This window comes from Sus scrofa, chromosome 16 (assembly GCF_054392235.1).
Source record: "Sus scrofa isolate SSC_HxYL_T2T_F1_AM1 chromosome 16, Sscrofa_HxYL_maternal_Yorkshire_Landrace_v2.0, whole genome shotgun sequence".
NCBI classification, from domain to species: Eukaryota; Metazoa; Chordata; class Mammalia; order Artiodactyla; family Suidae; genus Sus; species Sus scrofa.
Window position 1 is genome coordinate 29,859,506 of NC_139398.1, and position 22,869 is coordinate 29,882,374.

General features: G+C 43.0%; 1 protein-coding gene across 14 annotated transcripts in view; it reads right to left on the reverse strand.

Annotated features, from left to right (window-relative positions):
• Nucleotides 1-22,869, reverse strand: part of DROSHA (drosha ribonuclease III) — a 120,869-nt gene that overhangs the window by 83,892 nt on the left and 14,108 nt on the right. For all 14 annotated transcript variants that reach the window (XR_014831091.1, XM_085002022.1, XM_085002018.1 and 11 more), the window contains 6 exons: nt 21,152-21,383; nt 18,053-18,194; nt 15,343-15,497; nt 11,659-11,739; nt 4,914-5,000; nt 3,545-3,631 (listed from right to left, as the gene is read on the reverse strand). Coding sequence is in view for 13 of the 14 variants with exons in the window: in XM_085002022.1 (XP_084858148.1) it covers nt 3,545-3,631; nt 4,914-5,000; nt 11,659-11,739; nt 15,343-15,497; nt 18,053-18,194; nt 21,152-21,383 (784 nt within the window). In the remaining variant the exon portion in view is untranslated. The remainder of the gene's footprint in view (nt 1-3,544; nt 3,632-4,913; nt 5,001-11,658; nt 11,740-15,342; nt 15,498-18,052; nt 18,195-21,151; nt 21,384-22,869) is intronic.

Here is a 22,869-nt window from a genome sequence, read left to right on the forward strand (position 1 = left end):
GCCTTTGATGGATCTAATTCCTATGAACTATACAACACGGCTTAAAACTCGATTTATTTTATCAACATCTCTAACGCAAATGACAGAGCTTATCTTATTACAGAGTTAAGTTCTCAAGTTTCAAGAACTTGAATATTTATAAAAAATAGATGCTGAAGACAGGAATTTTTCAGTCCAAGGTTTTATTTTACATCAACAGTAACAACTGTAATTAATCTATTAGCACTAGCAGCTTCTCAGTGCCAAACCTTGTACTGAAGAACTTTAACAAAGCTCAAAGAATCACCCATCCAAAGTCACTAAATACCGAGAATTAAAGAAAAAGAAGAATTAGAAGAAAGATTCAAATCCGGGTGGGTCTGACATCATATCCAAAGCAATAAGTATTAATATATACTGTGTACTAAACATCATGATAAATACTTTTCATGTGTCATTCATTTTTTTATAAAAGTCAATAAGATTGTCACAACTAATACCTTTGTTTTATAGATGAGAAAATCAGGGTTTATAAAAACTGAAATGTCCAAGCACACAGCTAGTAAACAGAACTCAGTAATGTTTAAACTATGCTCTCTCTGAAGCCATACTGCTTTCCTTCTTTAAAGTGATCCTAAAAGTTAAAATGAGATCTGGAATTAATAGGTAATTTTAGAATATTTCCACAACAACCAATTTTTTTATTTGCAAGCCCTCTGAGAAATAAAGAAAGAAATGTATTATGTTGGGGTAGGGGGAGTTGAATTAGATGACTTCCGAAGTCCTTTTCAATATGGGCAAAACATTCTCTGACAAAAATCATACAAATGTTTTATTAAGTCAGTTTCCCAAGGCCATAGACATAAAAACAAAAATAAACAAGTGGTACCTAATCAAATTTATGAGCTTTTGCACAGCAAAGGAAACCGTAGAAAGAAAGAAAGAGGAAAAGACAACCTACAGAATGGAGAAAATAATTGCAAACAACGCAACTGATAAGGACTTAATTTCCAAAATATACAAATAACTCATACAATTCAACAAAAACAAAAACAAACAAACAAACAAAAAACAATCAAAAAATGGGCAGAAGACCTAAATAGACATTTCTCCAAAGACAACATACAGATGGCCCACAGGCACATGAAAAGGTGCTCAATATCACTAATTACCAGAGAAATGCAAGTCAAAACTACAACGAGGTATCACCTCACACTGGTCAGAACGGCTATCACTAATAAGTTTACGAATAACAAATGCTAGAGAGGGTTTGTTATTCGTAAACCCTCCTACACTGTTGGTGGGAATGTAAGTTGCTACAACCACTATGGAAAACAGTATGGAGGTTCCTCAGAAAACTAAAAACAGAATTACTGGGTTTTTCTCTGTTTTTTTTTTCCCCACTTCCCTGATTAACTTGGTCCTTTGACTAAAGTTTTTCTATAGATAAAAAGGCAAGTAGAGGACATGATGGGGGTCCTGCTCAGTTACATAGGGCCCTGCAATAAACCTTTTCCATGCTCCAAAAAAAAAAAAAAAAAAAAAAAAAAGAATTACTATATGATCCAGGAATCCCACTCCTAGGTGTACCAGGACAAAACTCTAATTCAAAACGATACATGTGCCTCTATGTTCACAGCAGTACTATTCCCAATAGCCAAGACATGGAAACAATCTAAACGTCCATCAACAGATGATGAATTAAGAAGATGTGCTACATAGATACAATGGAATACTACTCAGCTACAAAAAAGGATGAAATAATGGCATTTGTAGCAATAGGTATGCAACTAGAGATTCTCATATTAAGTGCAGTAAGTCAGAAAAAGAATGTCAAAATACCCTATGGTATCACTTATATGGAGAATCTAAAATACGGCACAAATGAACCTATATACAGAACAGAAACAGACTCACAGATATTAAGAAAAGACTTGTGGTTGCCAAGGGGGGTGAGGAGAGGGAGTGGGATGGACTGGGAGTTTGGGGTATATAGCTCCGAACTATTACATTTAGAATGGATAAACAACAAGGTCCTACTGTATAGCACAGAGAACTATATCCAGTTTCCGGGAATAGACCATGACTGACAATAATATTTAAAAAGTATACATATGTATGACTGTCTCTTTGCTGTACAGCAGAAATTGGCACAACATCGCAATCAAATAAATAAAGGCTTTTCCAACTCTAAGACCATGAGATCTGGGGTAATATAGGGTTTGAGTGCCTAATTGAGACATTAAAAAAAGTAAGAAAATAAGAAACCTTCAAAATGCAAAAATTTCCTAGTGCTTTTTCATAAACGTTGTTTAAGACTAGTTCAATATATAATTTTGTAACTACGTATGGTGACGTATGTTAATTAGACTTATCATAGTGATCATTTCATAACATATACAAATATCAAATCATTACATTGTACACTTGAAACTAATATTATTATACATCAATTGAAAAAACAGTGCAATATTGTACCCTTTTCTATATTATGGTCTACCCTAGAGGTAGATGTAATATGTATTATCAAATGCATTTATTCCTACAATGTAATCACCTCAAAGAAAATTCTCTAGGATAAAATATACTGTGGCATAAAGAAAATCTCACTAAAAAATCAACAGATTTTAAATTAGTTTCACTACCATAGAATCATGTCTACTAATAAAAAATAGTATTTTAGAAGGAACAAGATTAGGCAAAGAATCTATTCTCCAATGGGACAGAATTTCATGTTTTAAGTAAACAGTACTAAAATAACTTTTCAAATTGCAAATGCACTTTTTTATAACCAAACCAAGGATTAAAGAACATTCCACTTTAATTCAAAAAGTTCTACGGCAGCATCTGGACTGGCTCAAGGATACCGCTACACTTCCTTCCTGAACCACCAGTGAATTCCACTCCAGGTCCAACTGCAATACAGAATAAGTACGACAATTCCCAAGACTGCCAGCTTTGAGGCAGAAAGATTATGACTCACAGATACAGAACTTCCATTTGAACTGATTACCAACAAAGCAGCCTTAACGCCTGAATAAGAAAATTGTGGATGTCAGACAAAATTGTCTATGTCAGACAAAGTCTCTTAAAGAAGCTCTGTTTCTTGGATTCAAAAGCAGAAAACTGGAGCAGAAATTAATTCAGGCTCCAGATATCCTGAACAAGCACTATTTCTTTACCTATTGCTCTGAGACTAAGTAGTAGCTTCTCCTTAAAACTTTCCAACTTTCTTTTGAAGGACACCCAACCCAAAATAGCTTTGACACATTACTCCACAGTTTATCCTTCTTTTTCAATCTTTCACACTCTCAAAATGTTATTCTGACACATGTTTACTTACACCATTTAATGTGGACCAAACCTGTGACTCATTTGCACAGATGTCATACTCCCACCTGACACACACTGCTGCTGACTTCCTGCAGCTCAGGCAGAGGGACACAAAGTAACTGTCACTTAGCAGTTAGATGAAAAGAAATTCAGTTTGACTTTTAGAAAGAAAGAATGAAGGGAGGAGAGGTGGCACAGGGAAGGAGAAAGCAGCCCATTAGCACATACTTACATTGGTCAGGGGGGCGTGTGCAAACATAGAAAATCCTTCAAAGATATACTCATGATCATCATACTCGATAACAGTTGGCCTGTCAGTCTAAAAGCAAACAGAAAGACAAAGCATGAACAAATGACATGATTTGCATGTGCAGAAACCCATCGGGACACAAAGCAACCAAGAGGAGAAATGTATGGACTCCTATTGACATTTTCCCAAACACCAGGGAGAGACTTCATATAAGAGTTTAATTCTAGCTAGAATTCTCCTGCTTGGTGGAATTCTCTGGCTTCACTAATATTTGTATACTAGACAATCAAGAATGTTTATTATAAGTGCCATAAAGAAAAAAAGGGCTACATGGCTTCATTTTCTAGGAACTTGTTTTATTTAATCTCACAATACTACCATCTCTAGTCTTACTGAACTATATTTCTGAACTAACAGAATTCCTAACAAGAACAAGATAATAACACAGTCGAATCAAAGCTCACAGTAGAGAAGACTCAGTATCATGACAGTTAAGACCAGCAACAGCCTGAAGGGTTCTGAAAGGCCACAGGGTGCCAGAAACTCATCCCTTCATCACTCCATTCCCAGACCCTCCAAGGAGATGCCAACTCATCCTACTCTGTAACAAATCACCTCCTGCGTAATATCAAAGATCTCAAGTAGCTGAAAACTAATTAAAACATTCAATGTTGATCTAAGCACAGAGACTCTCTTCTTTATGCCATTATTATAGCACACCATTTTTAATCTTAAGCCAGAAGGTAGTAATAATGAGAGGAAACCAAAATAAAAGTCATTATGATAAAGGCCAATTTTTTTGTGCCATGCCTGCAGCATACAGATGTTCCGGGGCCAAGGATCGAACCCAAGCCACAGCAGTGACAATAAGCCACAGAAGTGACAAGGCTGAATCCACTATGCCAGCAGGGTACTCAATAAAGACCATTTTTATCAGCACAAAAATATTTTTAAAAGAAGGAACATTTAAGAACTAAATCCATATTTAGACTATTCACATTTTAACCCATTTATACACATAGAACCTTTTACTTTTTTTTTTTTTTTTTTTTTTTTTTGTCTTTTTGCCATTTCTAGGGTTGTTCCCGCAGCATATGGAGGTTCCCAGGCTAGGGGTCTAATCGGAGCTGTAGCCGCCAGCCTGCACCAGAGCCACAGCAATGTGGGATCCGAGCCACGTCTACAACCTACACTACAGCTCACGGATCCTTAACCCACTGAGCAAGGCCAGGGATCGAACCCACAGCCTCACGGTTCCTAGGTGGATTCATTAATCGCTGAGCCACGATAGGAACTCCAGAACCTATTCACTTTTTTAAACAAATGACATCTGATTTTGTTAGGAACTTACTAAAAAGTTTGTAGGAGGTGAGACTGTAATTCGATAGTGGAAAAGTCTGCCAGCATTGTTGGTCATAGGACGACAGGGCTTGATGGCCTACCAGAAAAAAACAAAAATGACTTTAAGAGTAAAGTAGCAAAATATTTTTATTTAAAAATAAGACTGTACTTTTTTTTTTTTTTTTTTTTTTTGTCTTTTCTTGGGCTGCTCCCGTGGCATATGGAGGTTCCCAGGCTAGGGGTCCAATCGGAGCTGTAGCCACCAGCCTACACCAGAGCCACAGCAACGCGGGATCCGAGCTGGGTCTGCAACCTACACCACAGCTCACGGCAATGCCAGATCCTCAACCCACTGAGTGAGGCCAGGGATTGAACCTGAAACCTCATGGTTCCTAGTCGGATTCGTTAACCACTAAGCCATGACCGGAACACCCAAGACTGTACTTTCTAAATTCACATCTTACAAAAAAGATTTCTTTGTGTTCCTTCACAAACTGGTAGGAAAGAACTGTATTCACTTTACCGTTAACTAGATGGATAAAAATGGGCAAGCTAGTCACTGGTATCCAACACATTTCCTCTCATGTGCAATACAAGGGGTTTGGACAACATATAGATCAAATTTCCATGACTACCTTCCTTTTATTTGTAAAATAACACAAGAAGTGACCTTTGGCTAACCTCCCAATAAACAAAACAAACAAACAAACAAAAAAAGTGCAAGAAGAATAATCTCAGAAGTAATAGCAGTAGGTTTTAATAGAGAGGGGAAAAGAAGTGAAAGGATTAAATATGCTGAGTAAAAACAGGAGGAGCCAAGAGACAGTGGAACAGAACATGTGCGGAGCTTAAGACAGGACAAGGAAAAGAGCGAGCAACAGAGGCATCAGTGGAATTACTAGGTACGAAGTGATAGAGACTCCAACTGTCACCTCCTTCAGGACCCGTGTCAACTGCAGAGCCCCTCACCTGACATCAGGTGTGCAATGAGTGAGGTAGAGGTATAAACACCCAGCCACTACAGCTCACCTTGAATTGACAATACTCATTTCTTGGATCACCACCCGGTTGATGGGGGGATTTGTTGGTTGGGGCTGACCCATAGTCCAACTCATCCATTTGTCCAGTTCTGCTAATGCCCTCTTCCTTTCACAGGTGAAGGTCCCTAAGAAACAGCATGCACCCCAAACTTCATCTTAGCATCTGCTTCTGGAACATCCAGTGTGTGACAGTTGGTACCAGAAGTGATCCAAGAAAGCAGGAGATCAGGAGAAGTTTTGGAGCTGAACCACTTCCGGCCAACTGGCAACAAGGAACCCATCACGGTGGCAGGTGGAACACATGGCCCCAGGCACCAGCTAACACACCAACTGAAACTTTCAAAGATGCTGCACTGGGAGGCTGCATCAATGGAAGCAGGTGCAATGCACCATGTGTTGAAGACTATGACAGACTGGCAGCTGTTTGGATAATGGGATGATGGCTATGGCTAAAGCATCACCGGTGCTCTACCATGTTCCTCACACTTGAGTGTGATCTCAGATTGCTTGCTCCCCACGCCCAGAGTACTGATTCAGCAGCTGAGCCCAGCTGAGACTCTATTTCTAACAAGTCCCCAGATGATGCTGATGTTATTCAAAAGGCCTCAATTGGAGAACCGCTGATCTACAGACATGTAGCAGTAGCAGAGGAGGAAGGGCAGCTGGAAGCCAGGTACGGAAAACAGAGAGGCTCCCATCACCTACAGTGAGAGGTCAGAGGGCACCGGGACCAAGCCTGGGGCCTACCTGTCAGAGTGAGCGGATCTTAAAGACTAATAGCCATCCAAGTGGGTCTGTTATACCAAGGTCAGGGATGTGGAAACCCAGGATGAGGACAGGGGAGTTCTGATGACCCAGGTGGCCATCCCTGTCTATTAAGAGCAAGCACTCACCTGTCTGACAAAGAAAGCCTTTGAGGGCAACATTGTCCTCGCCCCCAAGCCCCACTTCTCTGCACCCATCTGCTCTCCTTGTCATTTCACAGCATAACTGGTTTCATATTTCACAGCTGGGAGGTGCTAAGAGGAGAGATTATGTCCCAAAGGAGCTATAAGGATGGGAGGCACAATACGTGTCAGCAGCAGGAGTGCACACAGGCCCAGATGCTGGGAGCGCTCCATCGAAAGGGCCAGGACACACAACTGGTTAGGGAAGCCTGTACTGACTTGGGAGCATTCAGGATTCAAGGACATCAGGAGATGTTGGGAACTCCCCACTAAGACATTTGCAGAACAGATGCTGACTCACAGATATTGGAAAACTTATGGTCTCCAAAGGAGACAGTTTGGGGGGTGGGGAGATATGCTTGGGTTGTGGGATGGAAATCCTATAAAACTGGATTGTGATGATCATTATACAACTACAGATGTGATAAATTCATTTGAGTAATTAAAAAAAATTTTTTTTAATTAAAAAAAAGACATCTCCTAAAAGCATAAAGAAGTGATGGCCCACACACACTGAGTAAAATACCAAAATTGCTGTGAAAGACAAAGGAGGAAGGAATTCAAAGATTCAAGGAAATGGGCACACTGGGATGGTTACAACATCTGCGACTGGAAAATATTCTAGATAATCAGAGCCCATGGGAAGGCCCAGAGGACATGTCTGTGACCAAGGCCAAAAGGTGCTGGTGAAGGGGCACCAATATCACTAGAAAGGTCAGCGGTGGCCTCCTCTGCAGGCCAGGCTGACTATAAGAAGTGGCCAAGCACAGAGCTTGCTGCCAGCAGCAGGGATGACAGGACTCTGCAGTGAGAGAGGCCAGAGGATGGGACTAATTATAAGAAGCCGGGTCACACAATGATCATTATGACCAGCAAGATCGAAGTAGCAACCAAGGGGACCTGACTCACATGGAGCCATGGAAGTGCTTTTCACAACATGGTATTCTTAGGTGCAAAATAAATGAGTGGCTGACCAGAGTACTGCTTTAGTCTGTACCAATGGAAGAAATCAAGAATCAGTAACAGAGAGACTGAAGGAGGGTTGTTCCAGAAAACAGTCATAATCCCTTGCCCAGGGCCAGACCTGATCAAGTTACTGGGCTGAAGTCCACTGACTGAACAGGTGGCCAGATCCCAGGAGAAGGGCCCTGCAACACTATTAAAGCAGAAGTAGTCACGACGGCGTTGTCCTTCCCATAGAGACCTATGGCCGTTTTGCTCAGATAACTGTACACTGGCGAAAGAAGCCACACAGCCCAAGGAGGGTTGGACACAGTATCTGCATTGACACTTGGAGACTGGATATTTCATCCTGGTATTCCCCGTTAGAGTTGGGGATATGAAGCCAAGGCAATACACAAAATCTTGGTCAAGGTCTGGCTTACAGTAGGACCACTGAGTCCCCGGATCCAGCCAGTGGTCATTTCCCGAGCCCCCAAATGTATCACTAGAATTGACAAAATTAGCAGATGGCGCCATGTCACACTAGGTCCTTGATCTGTGGAGTAGGAGCCATCAAAATGGGAAAGGTCAAGCAGAAGCCACTGAAATTACCACCACCACCATCCATGAGCATCAGAAACAGTATGACTCTGGGGAGAATGCTGGAGGTAAGTGCCACCCTAAGGATCCAAATGACATGGGGATGACTGCTCTATCATATCTCTGTTTAACTCATCAGCCTGGACCCTAAAGAAGCCATGTGGATCCTGGAGGATGACTACAGACCACCACTAGCTCCATCAAGCAGCAACTCTTGATTGCTTCTGCTGTGCCAGGTATTATAGCAGAGTTAGAGCAAACTGATATGACCTCAGGTACAAAGTGTGCAGCAACTGATTTGCTGAATGTATTCTTTCCTATCCCAATCAGAATGAGGACTAGCTCTGATCACCTTTGCCACTGGGTTGTGTTAACGCTCCCACTCACTGTCAACACAGTTCAGTGCTCTTGACCTTCTGGCATATGCAGAACATTATACTGCTCCACTGCATGACTGAGATTGTCACATTGATCAAGTTAAAAGCTTTGGTAAAAATGTATACACTCAAGGGTGAGAGATTAAACCCTGCAAAGATTCAGGGCCTACCACAGCCACCCCATTTTTAGGAGTCGGTGGTCTGGAGAGTTCCAAGACATCCCGAATCATTGCATCTTCCACCTCCCACAGTGAAGAAGGAGGCAGGATTCCAGGAGGGCCTCTTCAGGCTCAGGAGGCAGCACAATGTTACAGCAGCTCATTTAGAAAGTGGCACCAAGGGCTGTGGCTGTGAGTGTGGCTCAAGTAAAGGCCTAGGCAGTTCCAATCTGCAGCACAAGCAGCCCTGCTGCAGGGGGCCATACAACTCGGCAAACCCTACACTGTTGGTGGGTAGAGAGGCTGAGAGGGGTTTGTGGCCACACTGGGAGAATCACAATGCTGGTCTCTGGGGTTCTGAAGCCAAGCCATGCCATCTATCGTAAAGAATTACATGCCTTTGAAAAACAATGCCTGGTGTGCTATGGGCCCTGGTAAATATGGAAGGCATGGCCCAGCGGTAGCAAACAGACATGGGGCTGAAACTGCCCATCATAAACTAGGTTCTGCCAGTCCCACCCAGGTATAAATTTGGGTGGGACCAGCAACAATCCATCGTAAGATGGAGGGGGTACACATCCAGAACCAAGCACACACAGAAGTGGAGGACATACACAAACTGCGTGAGCAGGGGGCCCACCCCTGTTGCACCAGCACCCCCGCCTCAGCTGATGACTAAGGACAGCAGGATGAAAGCAGAAGGAAAAGCAGAAGCTTGGTTTGCAAATGGGTGAGTCAGAAAGGGGGTGTAAGCCGAAAATGGACTGTGCTGCAGCCTCATTCAGGGACGGCTTTGAAAGACTCCCAGTGGATGGAGGTTCAGGCGTTGTACCTGGTCACCCACTTTGAGTGGAAAGAGAAGTAGCCTGAGGTTAGACTATGCATAGATTCACGGCAGAAGCAAGTGGCCATGCCAGCTGGTCAGAGGCCTAGAAGGAAAAAGATGGGAAGATCAGGGATTAGAAGGTCTTAGGGGAGAGACCTGTGGGTGACAAACAGGGGAGAGAACGCCAATCTCTCCACCGCATGTGGGTGTCCATGGGAAAGCACCTGCCACAGAAGACATACTAACCTATCAGCTGACAGAATGACTTGCCCAGATGACACCGCCCAGCCTCAGTCATCAGCCACCCAGAGCTGAAACGCTGAGGACATAAACGATGTGGTCACAGTAGCAACAGACGGAAGCTTCGCATGAGCCAAGCAGCATGGGCCCCACTTACCAAGGCTAAGCTAGCAAAGCTGACTGCCACCACCCAAGGTCCAGCTGGCCACTTACAATGGCCAATCCTGGGCCCCCAAAATGGCACCATTCCTTGAGGAGACCAACCTGCCACTTGGTAGAATGGTGACCACATGGGCCCCATCCATCATGAAGGGGCCACAGGAATACACATGTACTCTGAGGATGGGGTGGCCTGTCCGGAAGCCCTCAGCCAGCACCACTGTCCCCAGATCTCCCTTCAAGGGAGGGCTTGCTGCCTGGCGGTGAGGAAAGCAGTCAGCACACAGCCTGTAGCAATGGGCTCCATCAGGGTCAGCCTGCACAGCAGAACGCCCCCCTCCCAACCGAGCCCAAGGTTGTGCCCTTCCTCAGGCAGCTTGTTCTGGGGACAGAGGGAGATGTGGGCATGAAGGCCTTTCCAGCCCCATGCAAGACAGTTCGGACAAGCCCAGCTTCAAAGGTCCATCACAGGTGGACTTCTACCTCTGCTCAATCCCTACTCCACACTCTTCTCACCTGATCCCTGTCAAATGTCTCCACTGCAGCCCTAACTTCAAAGGCCCCTGTCTTCAGAGACTCCAGCCTGAGGTATGGGCATGGACAGTGGCAAGGTGCAGATCCCACCCACAGGCCCTCACCACACTTGCCAACGCTCAAACAAGGCAAAAGCAAGTAGTTCAAACCAGCTGTCACCATCTCATAGTCTTCAGTCACTGTCTTATAGTCCAGTCTGACTACTGTTAGGGTTCCAAACAAGTTTTAAATAGAAATTAAGGATTTACATAAATTACGCTTAAACATAATGTGCTGAATCACAAGGTGACAATCCTGGGATCAGTAACAATAGTTTGTAGAAAGAAAAGATAACAGGGGAGAAAATGAAGGAAAATAACTGAAAGGGAGTAACTCTATAAAACTCTATGATATAAAAAGTATCCAGCTCCATCAGGCAAACGTATCTGGAGGGTCCCTGAGGAGTGTGACACTGGTAAAACAAGTCTGTGTGCTACTCACAGCTGAGTGGGGACAAAAGACAAACAAAGACTAACAAAGACAACGGTACACACTCTAGTCCCCAAGGAAAGTAGACAGGTGCCTGACAGAACCTCAGTAAGATCGTTTCTCCAGGGTGATTCACAACCATTTATAATGAAAACGTGAAAAAAATATTACAATATGTACTAGTTTAGGACACTTAAAATAATTTTTTAAAAAGCTCAAATTCACCTTGCCAATTTTAAATAATGAAACTTTCAAACTCTTAAAAGTTTCCTTGATAACATTTCCCACCCCACCCGCAAAACCCAAGTACACTTCTTCTCCAATGATCAGTAACACAGACTATTAGGGAATACAAGACGACTACTTCCATGGTGTTATTTCATTTATGGGGAAAAGAATAGCAACGGCATCTGTCTACTTCTGGCTTCTCAGCGCTGACAAATATAATAACCGGAACCAGTTACCTCTTCTCCGGGATAAATGCTGTGCCTGATTCCCGTGCGTCTCGCTTTTGCGCTGCATTTGCAGAGTGGGCCATCATTCATCTGTCAGAAACAGAATGTAATTCGTTTTTATTGGGGGGAAAATCCACTCCATGCACAATGATGCCTCGGAAACTGTGGGTTTTAATGTCATGAGTACCGAAGCTCTGAAGAGGCTGTCACAGTTAGAAGATTAAACGGATGTTCCAAAACCAATAAAGCTGCAAACTGTCTATATTGTCTGATAAAGGCAAACGGTATGACAGCGCTGAATCCCCAACTTATTTGTGCAGCCAAGCAGAAAATATCAGTGTCAGCACCCGGTTTGCCCCCATCTTCTCCTACCACTTTCTAGTATGTTCCTCCTATTCCTTATTTCAGGAAAAATGACTCTTTCACAAAAGGAGAGCCTATTTTATATTCCGAAGGAACACACAGAATGCTTTGAAGGTGACCTGCAGATTAAATGTTTTCAAAAGAGAGACCTAAAGGTATCTGAAGCAAAGAGAAGAAAATGCCTACTAGAACCAGAAAAACTTTCAACACTAATCAGATGAGTCTGTGTCTGTTTTTTCACCTGAATTCACTTTACTGCCATGAATGCCACTCACCTGATTCAATAAATGAATGATCCTGAATGCCTCTTGGATAGAAAGATGCTGGCTAAGCGCTGTAGGGGGAGGGAGGGGATGCCTGGCTGAGGGTCTATACAGACAAAGAATTGTTCTTCTAATTGTGGTTGTACGTGCTGCTGAGGCGAGCATGAGGAATATTTATTCTTGATGGGAGAGATATCACACATATGATATGCTTAGTATGTTTAAAGAAAAAGGGGGAAACGTCCAGGCTTCAAGGGGTCAAAATGTGAAGGGCTAAACAGGACAGAAAAAGAAGATGGCTTTTCTACACATGGCACCAGCACGAGAGAAAAAAGAAATCCTTTGTTATGCTCCAGGGACGTGAGACCCATCTAAATGGGATGGGTCATATATGTGAGTGAGAAGACCAAAAAGGCAGAACTGGGGTCAAAATCTTAAAGCGCCTTAAAAGCTAGTGTCATGAGTTTAGTCAATACAAATGGTTAATATGGAATCAAAAAGGAGATCAGAGCATCTGTCTGGAGAATGAGGAAGTAGAGTTCCATTTCTCACTTTCTTTGTATTAATTAAAATATATATATATGACACATATTATGAGATATATATATATATCCTAATTAAAATATATATTTATATATATGATACATATTATGAGATATATATATATATATATCCTAACACACATATTTCTTTAAAATTCTAGAGATTTTTAAGTCACTGTTACAATGTTTCCAATGAAAATGTCTCAACAAAATTTTGAAAGAAATATTAAGGCAAAAAAACTATAACTCTCTTTATCCTTTTGGGAAATCTACAGCTCCAGGTGGTACAGCAGAGGAATAACATGGCTACCTAAAAAAAAGAAAACTACATTAAGATATTATTATCCAAGGTACCAGCTGGCAAGTAGAGATGTGATGGGACACCCCCAAAAGTCATAACACATTCTTAATGCTGGGCACAACTTGCTGTGATGAAAAATGTGGAAAAAAAATCACTCAGCAGTCACTAATTTCCAGGGAAGCAGAGAGACATCCTACGCTCCTGTCTTTTACCAAGGTTTGGGCCCTGACATGGATCAGCCCTTTATAAAGCTCAATTATACAGAGGACGCAAAACCAAATCCAATAAACAGAGTGCTGAGACTATGAATAAGACCCTGGTAAATCTCTGAGAGGAATAAGAACCCACAGAAACCTAGGGATACACTTCTTTTATTTATTTTGCTTTTTAGGGCCACACCTGCAGCATATGGAGGTTCCTAGGCTAGGGGGGTCTAATGGGAGCTACCGCTGCCGGCCTACACCACAGGCACAGCAACGCCAGATCCAAGTTGCATCTGTGACCTACACCACAGCTCACAGAAACACCAGATCCTTAACCCACTGAGTGAGGCCAGGAATCGAACCCACAACCTCATGGTTCTTAGATTCATTTCCGCTGAGCCATGAAGGGAACTCCGGGATAGGCTTCTTGATATGAGAACAACAGTTCATTAAAAAGACCTTAAACAAGGTAAGGGGAGTGACTCCTAGTAGACACTGGATTTCTTTTAGGGAACACAAGAATACTCTAAAATTAGATTGTGATGATGGCTGCATAATCCTGTGAATACACAAAAAAAACCACTGAATTAGATGTTTTAATTGTGTAAACTGTGTGGTATGTGAATTATAACTCACTAAAGTTGTTTAAAGAGATTATGTACATGATTAATATATCAAAGTAAGTTTGAAAATGCACTGACAGGGAGTTCCCGTCGTGGTGCAGTGGTTAACGAATCCGACTAGGTACCATGAGGTTTCAGGTTCCATCCCTGCCCTTGCTCAGTGAGTTAACCATCCGGCGTTGCCGTGAGCTGTGGTGTAGGTTGCAGACATGGCTCGGATCCCCCGTTGCTGTGGCTCTGGCATAGGCTGGCAGCTACAGCTCCAATTCAACCCCTAGCCTGGGAACCTCCATATGCCGTGGGAGCGGCTCAAGAAATGGCAAAAAGACAAAAAAAAAAAGAAAAAAAAGAAAAGAAAATGCACTAACAATTAACAAGCATTGCTGCTCAATTCCCAGAGAGCAAAAGGGACCACACAGTGCCTGTCTGTCAGGCATTCTAACTATTAATTCTACCAAGAAAAAAAAATTTAGATAGCTGTCCCCTCATAAGAACCAGGAGAAGAACATTCCAAATAATATAGAAGGGTTTGAATTTATTTATAAAATATAAATTTTAAATTATCTTTTTATAGGGATTTATTTTATCATGCCTGATAACTTCATATTATTAAAGATACTATTTTTGAATGTACTTTGCATTTGTAAAAATACACATCTTTTATGAAGGTACTGTTTTTGGAGTTCCCATATAGCTCAGCAGGTTAAAAATCTGGTATTGTCACTGTAGCAGCTCTGGTCACTGCTGTGGCTCGGGTCTGATCTCTGGTCTAAGAACTTCTGCATGCGGTAGGTGCAGAAGAAAGGGAGGGAGAAAGGAAGGAAGAGATGGAGGAGGGAAGGAAAAGAGGGAGGAAGAAACTATTTTGTATTATATATTACTTCATAATAAAACAGTAAGTAAAAATAAAAATGATTCTGTCCTGCTATAATGTCATTACCTCAAACATGCTTATTAATGGGAAAGAGAAGTTACCAGAGACTACTACCAACTAGGAAATGTGAAGTCTGACAGGACTTAAGACATGGTTTACTGTATGGCTGCAAGATAACTTCCAGATGAACTGCTTTTAAAAAGAGCTGCAAGCACTCTCTCCCTCATCCTACCATTTGTCTCCTTCCGTTTACTGCAAGTTTAATGAGGCAGCACCATCATCCTGCTCCCCAACACAGGATTTACAAACATCGTCAAATATGATTCAAGGAACAGTTGCTCTGGTGCTTATGCTTTGGAGCTGAACTCTGACGCTGAAAAGAAATAAGCTGTGAAGAATGACGCCCAATCCTGAGAGGAAAATTCAGTTTCAATACCAGCCAACATGCATCTTCTGAGCCTAGAGTCATAAACGTGATGTGTGGGTCTGCAACCTTCACACCAAGAGCATAAACACACACGCACCTGGCCTGGGTCATTGTACCAAAGTTCATCGTGAAGTCGGTCAGGATGGGCCTTTTTGCGTTTGATTTCTGCAATGACGTCGAAAACTTCAGAGTCTGAGCTGCTAGAACAGGTGCTGTCCTCATCAGACTCACATTCGGATTCACTGGAACTCTCTGCAGAGGGGAGGGGAGAAACACAGAGAGAAGCTGAAGCATTCTGCAAGCTGGTTCTACGAGGAGACTACTTCCAAATGACCCAAATCTCTCACCATAAGGACACTTGTGTATCTTCAGCAAATATTCGAGTGCCTACTCCACCAAGACCCCTGCTAAACAACGCCACGAAAAGTAACACAGCCCATAATGCTAAGTCACACTCTAGGAGGGGAAGCAAAGGAATAGAGATTTTTACAGGGAAAGACTTGGTGAACAATGCCAGAAAAACTGCAAACCAGCACTATGGAGTCTAACATTTTAAAAGGTACAGTGAGGAGTTTCCGTTGTAGCACAGCGGAAACGAATCCAACTAGGAACTATGAGGTTTCGGGTTCGATCCCTGGCCTTGCTCAGTGGGTTAAGGACCCAGCATTGCCGTGAGCTGTGGTGTAGGTCGCAGATGAGGATCAGATCCCGAGTTGCTGTGGTGTAGGCTGGCAGCTATGGCTCCGATTCGACCCCTAGCCTGGGAACCTCCCTATGCCGCGGGTATGGCCCTAAAAAGAAAAAATAAATAAATAAATAAATAAATAGAAGGTACAGTGAGTCGACCCTGATTCAGAAAGGTCACTGTGGATTCTGAAAAGGGGTGCATGTGACCCAGGCACAGACAGGGGTTGGGGCTAGGCTGATAAGGAGATTAAGAGGAAAGGAATGTAGAAGAGATGCTGCAGGCAAAAGCACGGATGCAAGAGCGTATGTGGACTCTGGCTGGGGCAGAGGCCTCACTGGAAAAACTCGGGAGTGGGGGCCTTGAATGCCAGAGTGAAGATTTAAAATTTTTTTCTTTCAGGAGTTCCCGTCGTGGCTCAGAGTTAACAAACGGGTCTAGTAACCATGAGGATGTGAGTTTGATCCCTGGCCCCACTCAGTGGGTTAAGGATCCAGCGTTGCTGTGAGCTGCAGTGTAGGTCACAGACAGCAGCTCGGATCTAGCATTGCTGTGCCTGTGGTGTAGGCCAGCAGCTGTAGCTCTGATTTGACCCCTAGCCTGGGAACTTCCATGTGCCCCAGGTGGAGCCCGAAAAGAAAACGGAAATTTTTTTTTCTTTCAATAGTAGTAATAGAAGATTTTAGTCCTTGGAAGTGACTGGATAAAAACAGAGCAAGAATTATGCTAATGAAGCAAGCCAGTCACAAAAAGACAAATACAGTGTGATTCTACTTATATGAGGCACCCAGTGTAGTCAAGTTCGTAGAGACAGAAAGCAGAGGGGCAGGGGGAGGGAGGGCCTGAGAGTGTTCTTTAATGGGAAGAAAGATTCAGTCTAGCAAGACGAAGCGTTCTGGAGGTTGTCTGCACAACCGTGTGAATATACTTAACACTAGGGAACAGTATGTTCGCAAATGGTTAAATGGTATATCTTACGTGTACTATGTACATGTTACATGTATTTTACCACAACTGAAGAAAAAAAAAAAAAACAGCCCTAGAATTTAGACTAACCCCACAAAAGATGAGTGCACAGCACAACAATAAGGAACCCTTCAGGTGCACCACATGAGATGGACAATTGTATTTTAGGGCTCCACTCGCAGCATATGGAGGTTCCCAGACTAGGGGTTGAATCGGAGCTGCAGCTGCTGGCCTACGCCACAGCCATAGCAACTCAAGATCTGAGCCGCATCTGCAACCTACACCACAGCTCATGGCAATGCCAGATCCTTAATCCACTGAGGGAGGCCAGGGATCAAACCTGCATCTTCATGGATACTAGCTGGGTTTGTCACCGCTGAGCTGCAGTAAGAACCCCTGAGATGGAAGCTTCTATCAGCCCTCCTTCACAGATGAAAAAAGTGAGGCTCAGAGAGATTAAATCACTTGCCTGAGATTACATTTCAAGTGGTGGAACAGGGATTCAAACCCAGGCCAGCTGATTCAGTCAGTGCTGTATTGCACCATGGACACTGCCTCTCAGCAAGAGAGCCATAACGAGGGTGGGCAGACTACAGATAGGAAAAGGCACACTGAATGTCATCTGCATACGGCACTCTGTTGGGGCCAAAGACACCAAACACCAGAGAGCAGTTTCTATCCTCAAAGATTGCAGCATATCCTTGGAACTTCAGAATACAGGCATGAAAAACAGCCTGCCACATGACAAAGTTATGGACACTTCTGAGTAAAGAAAAAGCTTCAGACAGAGCTGGGCTGGAGCTGGGGTTTCCTCATCTAACCAGGAGAGCCCCACCAGAGGACAGGGCCACGGGGTACCTGCCCACAGGCACAGGCCTTTGAGGAAAGCTGGATTATGGTCCCTTCTGATCTGAAGACAGAAGGAATTTACAGGGACACAGTTGTCAGCATGCCTCGCAAATAAGACCTCTTATGTATGCTACTGAATGAAACAGAGGAAAAATAAGATCAAAAAGAAGAAAGTTGTACCGCTATGTGTTCGCTGACCATAAGCGAGGATATTTCAATTGGGGACTCTCAAGGACACGTCCCCAAAGCCCAGGATTAAGCAATAATAACAGAGCACAAGGCCTTGGTCTAGTAACTTCTGACTCACCCAAATCTTCATCTAGCTTCGTCTTGGGAGGCTCCCACGGGGGTCTGGCAGCTTTGGCCTTCTCTTGCCTGCTCCCCAACTCCTCCTCAAACTTATCATATAAGTCACGGAGCCTACTTGTTCCAACTACAGTAGAATCTCCCTTCGAAAAATACAAGATCAGCATTAGGAACCATATTAATAACAATCTTACCAAAGAGGCATAAGACCTCACAATAAATCAATGATTTGTAACAACAAGACATGGTTTTTCAACCCTCAAAAATTAACAAACATTTAAAAACAAAATGCCCATTGCTGGCAATGATGCTCTGAATCACACACACATTTCTGACTAACAGAGCCCTCAGGAAAATGCACTTGGTCAACATTCAGAAACATCAGAAATGTTCACCCATGCCCTTTTGATACAATAACAACAAAAAATCATAAACTCCTGAGAATTCATGACACCTGACACCCTCCTGGGGAAGACGCACTGCCTCCCACCCAAAGTCACTGACAATCTATCTTCCACACTAACTCAATGCCCTTCCCACACACATGCATCTCATAAACACAGGGAAACACACATATACACACACACTCCACAAACACAGGGTCCTGTGATTCATTTCTGAAGGAAGTTCTCCACTTTTCCCCACTCTCCTCCCAGATTGAAAATTACTTTAAATGTCTATACTCTTTAACTTAGTAATTTTCAAAATGTTAAGGACCCAAACTTTAGGACATAAAAAGAAAATTAAAACAAATCATAAAAACAGGGGTTATCCCAAAAGAGGGTAACTGCTTTTCCTCAGCCCCACCTCATTACTGACACTGGTGATGCTAGGATCACTCATTCTTACCAGCTCTCTGCACCAACAAAAAAGGCCAAGATTGGGTTTCTGGTTTCTCAGCCTTCCTTCTACACTAGGGTTTTAATACACTCATTAAAATGTAAGGGGAAAAAAAGGCTCTGCTTGTTTAAATGCTCTAAACCTCAGTGCCTTCAATTTTGTTATCTGAAGAATAATAATAGCCATGACAGCCACTCCCCTTCTTCCTTGGTAATAGAACCATGATTCTCTTCACATTTGTGCCAGACAACCTGTGCTCTCAGGAGGCAAGCTGAGCCACAGTCCCCCAACCCCACAGATGTCTCTGTCCTAATCCTTAAAAGTAGATGTCACCTTACCTGGCTAAAAGGACTTTACAAATGTGGTTGAGGTTACAGAATTTGCAACGGGGAGATTATCCTGGTTTATCTGGATGGGCGAAATCTAATATGAGCCATTAAAAAGGGACCTTTCCCAACAGGAGTCAGATGTGCATTAAAAGAGGCAGGAGATATTCAAGACATGAGAGGGACTTGACCCACACTGCTGGCTCTGAAGATAAAGGAAGAGTCCACAGGTCAAGGAATGCACATGTCTTCTAGAAGCTGGAAAGAGCCCTTACCAGCCAGCCAGCAAGGACCTCCATCCTACAGCCACATAGAACTGAACTCCGCCAATAACCCAAATGAACAAGAAAAGATTCTCTCCAGAAAGGAATGCAGCTCTGCTGTTACCCTGATTTTGCCAGTGAGAACCGAGCTTGATTTCCGACCTATGGAGATAATAAACGTGTGTTGTTTTAAGCCATGAAGTTTGTGGAAAGCTGTTACGGCAGAGATGGAAACCAAATTCATGGGGAGACATACGACACAATTCTGTTGAAGGGTCAGAAGAAAGAATCCGAGAGTGCTCTGGGCGAGTTGCCAGAGGAAGGCTCCACCCAACACTCCCCTCTGTGTCTGTGTCTAGACAGAAGCACGCTAAGGACGTGAGGCCTGGAGCTGCTGAGGTCACCCTGCAACCGTGATGCACCTTCCAGAAGACAGCGATGCCAACCTAGGGCCCTGCCAACACTGAGCTGCTAAGCAAACACTGGCCACTACCTCTCTCCAGATGGCTTTTGAGAAAAATAAACTCACAATCAGTGAAGGTCTCTTATCTGTGGCAACATCCTGAAGTGACAAGAAACCTTCCTTCCAGGGATGTTTTGAGGATTAAGTAAAATAATCTGAGAAGCATGGAGTAAAGTTCAGCACCAGAACAGTGCCCGGTATGTGAGCTTCCCCTTCCCTGTACCACACAAACTATGACTTCGAGCCCCCCCTTGACCTCATCGAGTAAAATACCAGGCTGCTAGGAGAGATTTCTCAAACCCAGTCTCCCAAAGAGAGATTTCTCAAACCCAATCTCCCCCAAGTTCCCAGAGATAAGGGTCCAGTCCAAGCAGAAGCTATTTGCATAAAACTCCAAACAAAAGAATGCTCACTTATCTGCCCCCTGCACTAACTCCAACATCTCTAACCTCTTCTGTCCTAAGTGTGTAGATATTCATTCCTTCACTCATTCATTTAATCAATGAACATCACTGTGTGTCTATCCTGTGTTAAGTACACCTAAACTAACAGGACGGAGGTATGACACCAATCGGGAGAGCGAGAGAAAAAAGAAAGGGAGAGTGACAGAAAATAAAATGGAGATGGAAGAAAGAAAAGAAGAGCCTTAAGCACAGGGAGGTCATGGGGTCCACCTACCTCGGCCACGAGGTGCGGCGGCCAAGCCCCGGGAAAGTGCTGTGGTTACCTTCGGTCAGGGACAGACCTGAACAGACAAACTCAATTCTCCCGTATGTCCCATTTGGGGAGAAAAACACACTCACCTACAGGTATATACCACAAACTGCAGAAAGCAGCTGTGAGTGAAAGCTTGCAAAACCACCAGTACCAAGCCTAGCAGTGTCATAAAAAAGGCACAATGAAGGGATCCTTGAATTAATCTACTGCACTCCTGCATTTGAGAAACAGCTTTTGTCCAAGGTGGTGGTTCTCAACCAGGCGGGAGGGGGTTGTCTGTCACCCCCAGGGGACACTGGGCAATGTCAGGAGATAGCTTCCGGTTATCACAACAAGGAGGACCGCTACGGGCCGGCACCCACTGCACAGAGCCGGGGGACACTGCTTGACCTCTTACAATGCAAGGGGCAGGGCCCAAGAGGAATTCTCCAGCCCAGGATGCCAAGGCTGAGAAGCTCTGGTCTACACCTTCTCTCCTTCTTCAGACCTACCACCTGATCCATGGGGTCACTGGAGTAGTAGTTTTCTGAGTGGGTGCATCGAATCCACACAGGCTTAAGAAGTTCTTCCTCCTCCTCTTCATTTTTGTCAGGCAGCGCCTCCTCCGGTTCTTTGTCCTTGATTGAGGTATAATTCTTCTCTTTGCCAGAACTCTGGTTGTCACTCCACCTGTCTTTTTCCTCCTCCCAACGAGCTCTCTTCTTCTCCCTACTTGGAGAGCGGCTTCAAAAGGGGGCGAAGGAGGCTAATTATTAAAAATGTTCTTCTATCGTAAAACTATTCAACTTCACCTGTTTAGTTCATTTTTCACCTAAAAGAAAAATGTCATGCCAAACCACAATATTTATTCTTGTTAAACCAGCAATTCCCTGACACCAGACTGGTGGCATCAGAATCACCTGAAGTTCCTTGTTTAAAAATACAAATTCCCAGGCCCTACCCCAGATCTACTTACTGATTCACAGTTTCCGGGGGTGGGGCCCAAGAATCTGTATTTTTAATAATCTCCCCAGGTAATTCTGCTGTGCATCCAGCAGGTTCAGAACAATCAGCAAACCATAACTCCTAGAAGAGAAAGATATTTGGGGAATATTTGGAAATCTCCACGTGTAGACAATTTTAGCACTGAGGATACTAGTTTGAATCCTTCTTGCTTTGCCATGGAAAAAAAAAAAAAACAGGCTTCACAAAACATGGCTTCAACTTGGCCATAAACAGTCAGAGCACCATAATCCATCCTGAATCATCTCTTGGGTATTAGCACTGACTGAACCACAATTTTGCCTAATTCTGATCTCCATAAGTACTAAGAGCAACTCAATTAAAAAGGAGAAAAACAATTCTATCTCCTTGAATCTCTAGACCATGAACTCTGCAAAAGTCCATCCTATGGATATGCTTGGAGGGAACAACCTAAAGGAAAGATTTTTCAGTTAAGCCCAAGAAATTTAGGTGGAACCACACAGACCTTGAGAATCCAGCCAAAGACAGTAGCTGCTTTGTGCTGGCAGCCTCTGCAGCTCCACTAAGAAAGGTCCTATTATCCAAGAAAGGTTACATCTGGATCAAAGTCACAAATTAACTCTTTCTATCCACTCCAGCACTAACTTATAATTTCATGACAGAGAAAATTTGAGCAAGTGTGTGTGTATACATCAGGGGGAAAGGGGTAGGTGATTTAAAAGACTAGACATACTGATTACTTACTGATATAACTTCTAAATATTACATTGAACATCATTAGATTTGTTACCAGAAAGAAAATTTAGTGTAAAGTAAAATGTAATAAACCATTAACAAAAATAAAACAGAAACCACCTGTAACACCACTCAGAGATAACCACTATATTTCACAAATGTGTTAAAACAGATAGATAAATATACAAGTTTTAACATAAAAGGACCTCTGTTGTCTGCCTTCCTCGACTCAATAGTAAATCAGGAACAGCATTCTATTTTAAAATATCTATATGTGAGACATTTTTAATAAGTGCAAATTATTCTTTTACATGCATATACCATAATTTGACAAGTCTGACCATAGCCATTTAGGTTTTACCATATTTTTGGTCTTTGTAAACAAAGTTACTATAAACACATCTCTGTTGTTTTTGGATTTATCAGACTATTTCACATCAAGACTATGTACTTTTTCTAAGACTTCTCCACAGATAGGAAGTACCAGTTTAGATTACCAACAAAACCATAT